The sequence below is a fragment of the Poecilia latipinna genome, unplaced genomic scaffold (genome assembly GCF_001443285.1).
Source record: "Poecilia latipinna isolate Pla-1442-1.1 unplaced genomic scaffold, P_latipinna-1.0 Scaffold2355, whole genome shotgun sequence".
NCBI lineage: Eukaryota > Metazoa > Chordata > Actinopteri > Cyprinodontiformes > Poeciliidae > Poecilia > Poecilia latipinna.
The window spans coordinates 78884-84258 of record NW_015114971.1 but is presented as its reverse complement, the minus strand read 5'-3'; the positions used below and the strand labels follow the sequence as shown (position 1 = coordinate 84258).

General features: G+C 41.4%; 1 protein-coding gene across 1 annotated transcript in view; it reads right to left on the bottom strand.

The window, feature by feature from the left end:
• Positions 1 to 2046: 2046 nt before the first annotated feature.
• Positions 2047 to 5375, bottom strand: part of dla (deltaA) — a 14013-nt gene continuing 10684 nt past the window's right edge. The window contains exons 9-11 of the mRNA XM_015018988.1: positions 3902 to 4682; positions 3703 to 3811; positions 2047 to 2476 (exon numbers count right to left, since the gene is read on the bottom strand). Of these exons, the coding sequence (XP_014874474.1) occupies positions 2471 to 2476; positions 3703 to 3811; positions 3902 to 4682 (896 nt within the window). The 3' untranslated portion in view covers positions 2047 to 2470. The remainder of the gene's footprint in view (positions 2477 to 3702; positions 3812 to 3901; positions 4683 to 5375) is intronic.

Sequence of the window (5375 nt, the reverse complement as noted above, 5' to 3'; positions counted from 1 at the left end):
ATCTCATGAGGAACTTTTCAGCAAGATATATTTGCTTGTTTTCAGTCAATAATTACTGAATTTTGATGAAAAACTACTAGTTCCACTGGCAGATTATTTTACTAAAAACATGGGGAAAATATCTTGTTATAAATAAAATAATCTGCCACTGAAACCAGTACTTTTTAATCAATATTAAGGAATTATTGACTAAAAACAAGCTCCTATAGCTTGCTCAAAAGTTTGTTAGTTTTTGTCTCTTTTCGAGTACAGTAGAAACCAAACCAAAAGTACCTGCAGTGAGTTACGTTAAAATGGAAATGTTTCACTTTTTTGTTAAGTTGTTTTGGATTTTCTGATCTCTCCAATAAACTTTCCAGCTGAATAAATAAAATTCAAGCATCAAAGCCTCCAGTTCAAGATATAGTTTGGAAAAAACAGGAAGTGTGTGAAACTACTCTCCATTGATCTAAATTTCAAAGCCATGATTTACCTGGTGTTGGTGGAAGTCGCACTAAAAGTGGTAAATCTGGTGTGAGGACATTGTTTTTCATGAATAGACCCCCTCGTCCGTCTCCACGGCAACACTTTCCAGAAAAAGGTCCGCCATGGGGCGGCCCGGGGAAGGCAGCAGATGTTGGTGATTAACTTTGCTCGCCTTCAACGAGGCGTTTGCTGGGAGTATTCACACATGGACGCAATGAGACATCATGTTTAGCAATATTTATTGGAAAAATAGTCTTGGCTAATTCCTTCATTCACAACCAGTAAACTGTTACATTATTCATTTTAAATAACATTTTCTTAAAACAAAAGAAAGCAAAAGAAGTAAAAAAAAACAAAACAAACATTTACATGAAGAGCCTTTGCAAATATCCTTTAAAAAAAACTTAAATAATTATAACAAACGTCACAAATATACATTAGAAAATAAAAATAACACAAAGTTTTTAAATTAACATAAATTAAATCATAATTTTAAATCATAACATTTTCTTGGGTTTATTTTACAAAAAGGACAATCTGTATCAAAAGGAAATTTCCTCTTTTTCTTTTTTATAAAAAAAAAAAAAAACTTTTTTTTGTTTTGTTTTTTGAAAGAATACTATATCATAAATGGTTTGGAGGGCTTGGGGGGAGAAAACGCACTTCAGTTAGTACAGACATCAAGTATACATACAGTCTTCACTATGGCAGCGATGGGAGCACAGCCCATGAAGCGCCCTGTGAAGAGCAGGCCAGTATGGCCAAACATCCACCGTTTGATGCAGTTCCTGCGCTCAGCAGCAGCCTGTGGGGTGCAGAAAAGGCCCGGCTGCAAATGTTGCATAAAATAAAACTCGTAGCATGCTCTATTGCAGGGGTGTCCAAACTGCGGCCCCGGGGGCCGTCTGTGGCCTTTCGACTGATTTTGTGCGGCCCCCAACTGCAATTCGAAAATGATACAAATTTGACCCGTAGATGCAGATGGAGACTTTTAATTTGTAGCCAGGGAGAAAATGGTTATCACTTAAATCTTCTTACATAGGAAAATGTAAAGTAACACAAAGTTTTTGTGTTTTTAGGACCAAGTTTTAACAAAAAATCTGCTTTTATTCTTTCTTAAACTTGGCTAAAATTAGCAAACGGTTTGAAACAAAGTGACCCAAATCCTGTTCTTATTACTGAAAATAAATTTATTCAATTGAGCCCAAAAGAAACTGAAAACTAGATGACTTTCTTTTACTACAAATATGCAAAATCTACTATGTTGTATTGGGGCCAAATTAGGAAAAAACAAAAAGTAGTACATTTCTGCCAAAAAAGTCAGACATTTTGAGAGTAATTTCTGAATTTTTCTAGAAAAATCAAAGACATTACTTGTAAAAAATAATAAAATGTTTAGATTAATATTAGAAATTTTCTACAAAAAAAAAAAACCGAAAATTTTTGAATTTCAAATGTTAAAATTTTTCTAAAAAAAATTCTGAGTTTTTGGCAAAAATTTACTCATTTTTCAATCTCCAAAGGCCATAATACACCGTGGTAAAAATCCCTTACAGGTTTTGGATCAGGCTGTTTTATTTGATTGATTCTAGGTTGAGTTTTTTTTTTTTTTTTTTGCTACTTTTGAGTCTACAATTTTGGACGACGTAGCAAAAAGTGTGGACACCCCTGCTCTACTGCCAGTGAGGCAATGGTTGCTTATATTTAATCTCCAATGAAAGGCAGAGTGAAAAGTTTACTGACAGTTTACCTTCAACTGTAAACCTCATTTACATCACTTTTATTTTAAATTTCTTTACCGTGCCAGTTCTTATCCCACAGGCCGCCGCTGCCTACACTTAGTTACCAGTAGAGAACCAGCTCACTCTGAATATCAGTTAAACGTCTCTGTATCAGCAGCAGTCTCAAGGCGGGACATCGCCCCCTAGGGTTAGAGCAGCATCTGAAGGAGCATAAAAACTCTCCCATAGAGCAAATGAGCAACCGGCAGCCCATTGGTGGCTTCTTACACCTGGAGACGCACAGGTGGGAAAAGAAACAGGAATTAGATTTTATTCAGATCAGTGAAATGTGAACCCTGCAAAAACACAAAATCTTAACAAGTCATTTTGATTTAGTTTCTAGAGCAAATATCTTAATACACTTGAAATAAGACAAAACTATCTTACCAGTAATTTTTTAGTAAGATACAGGAGCTTGTTTTAAGTCAATAATTTGTTCATATTGACGAAAAACTACTTGACAGATTATTTCAATTATAACAAGAGATTTTTCACATTAAGAGTGAAATATCTGCCAATTAAACAAGTATTTTTTCATCAGTATTAACAAATTATTGACTTGAAACAATCTGAAATACATCTCTGGACAAAACTAAGAGCCCACTGCCCTGAACCGCGTTGAAAACCTCCTGGTTTTTCCACCAAACACTGATTCCTGAACTCTTCCTGATTAAAACATTAGTATTGTTGTTTCTAAATGAATATGAACTTGTTTCCTTGTTTGCATTATTTGAGATCTGAAAGCGCTGCATCCTTTTTATTTTGACCATTTCTCATCTTCTGCTAATAAACAATAAATATTTGCTCATAATTTCAGAGACATGTTGTCAGTAGTTCATAGAATAAAAGAATAATGTTCATTTCATTTACCTATAAAAAGTAAAATCAGAGAAACCTGTCTTTTTAAGTGGACTCTTAATTTTTCCAGAGCTGTATATTACTGAAAGGTTATTTCCCAGCCAGGACACCTAGTTGGGCCCCATCTGGGATAAATGAGATGGGGTGTATGTCAATTTACCCAGAAAGAAAATCTAGATATTAAATTTGCTCCGATATAAAATCCATCTGGATAAATTCATGTAGGGCCACCGGGACAAAACCTTCTCATTTATCCCATATGGGGCCCAACCAGGTATCCTGGCTGGGATGAAACTTTTCAGCAATATATATGAGCTTGTTTTAAGTTAAAAATGTCTTAATATTGATGAAAAAGTACTAATTCGATTAGCAGATTATTTCACTTAAAAAATGGGAAATGTCTTGTAAGTGAAATAATCTTTTTCATAAATATTAATGCATAACTGACTTAGAACAATCTCCTATATCTTGCTAAAAAGTTTCTTGCAAGCCACTTTTGTTTTATTTCAAGTGTACTAAGGTATTTGCACTAGAAACTAAAACAAGGATACCTGGTAAGATTTTGGATGTTTTTCCTGTGAAACATCAAGAAACTCACCTCGGTTGCAATTATACATTCGTCTTTCTCCTCTGACATCACAAACACAGATTTGTACTTGGTGTCCGCACATGCAGACAGTTCTGGGGCTCTCTTTTCTGATGCATCGCTTTGAGAGGAAACAGAACACAACGTTAGCGTTACTATTTTGGCTGCCGGGGGTCATTTTGACTGCCAGCTTCCTGCTTTAAGTATTTACCATTTTAAACGTTTGCTGTGTTTCTCTTCAAACTCCAACGAGTCCAAGGATTGATACTTGTCCTCGCAGGCCGCCTCCAGCATGGCCTCCTTGGCCGCCTGCTCGTAGTTCACCTCCCGCACCAGGTTGTAGTCTGAAGGTGGATGTCGGCTCTTGCAGCTGCTCCTTCCTGGCGAAGAATCTTCATCCGGGTCGCCGCTGCTGAAGTCCATCTTTTTATTGATGTTTTTGACGCCGGGCATCGGCATCACGCTGATAGCAAGGTCCCTGTCGCTGCGGTGACAGTTGTTGGTGAGGTTGTTTATTGTCTCTCCTTCGCCCGCCGTCTCCGCCTGTACGCTGTGCTGAGCTTTCGATCGTAAAAACCCAACCAGCACGGCGCAGCCGGCCAGCAGCAGCAGCACCATGGCCACGCCGGAGCCGATGGCCATCCAGGGGACCTCGGTCCCTCGGATCGCGGCGTGCTCCGGAAGCAGGAACTGGCAGTTTCTGCCTCCGTAGCCGGGCACACACGCGCAGACGTAGCGGTTGTTTCTCTCGTGGCAGGTGGCGCCGTTGTGGCAGGGGTTGTGCTCACAGCGGCTGATGGGGGAGCTGCAGTTGCGGCCGGTGTATCCGGGTGGGCAGGTGCAGGTGTAGCCGGTCGGACCTTCCTGGCACGTCCCGCCATTTTGACAAGGATAGGCAGAACAAACGTCACCTGTCTGGTCGCAGTTCATACCAGCAAAACCCTCTGGGCATTGGCACAGGTAGGAGTTGACCAGATCCACACAGCGGGCGCCTGAAACAGAAACAAAGTTTCATTTTACTGTTTGTTCTTCAAAGAAACGACAGCCTTCAGGACCTTCAGGGCCTTCAGGGCCTTCAGGACCTTCAGGGCCTTCAGGACCTTCAGGACCTTCAGGACCTTCAGGGCCTTCAGGGCCTTCAGGACCTTCAGGTCCTTCAGGACCTTCAGGGCCTTCAGGGCCTTCACGACCTTCAGGACCTTCACGACCTTCAGGACCTTCAGGGCCTTCAGGACCTTCAGGACCTTCAGGGCCTTCAGGACCTTCAGGGCCTTCAGGACCTTCAGGACTTTCAGGACCTTCAGGGCCTTCAGGGCCTTCAGGACCTTCAGGACCTTCAGGACCTTCAGGTCCTTCAGGATCTTCAGGGCCTTCAGGACCTTCAGGGCCTTCAGGACTTTCAGGACCTTCAGGGCCTTCAGGACCTTCAGGGCCTTCAGGGCCTTCAGGGCCTTCAGGGCCTTCAGGACCTTCAGGGCCTTCAGGACCTTCAGGGCCTTCAGGGCCTTCAGGACCTTCAGGACCTTCAGGGCCTTCAGGGCCTTCAGGACCTTCAGGGCCTTCAGGACCTTCAGGGCCTTCAGGACCTTCAGGACTTTCAGGACCTTCAGGGCCTTCAGGGCCTTCAGGACCTTCAGGGCCTTCAGGACCTTCAGGGCCTTCAGGACCTTCAGGACTTTCAGGAC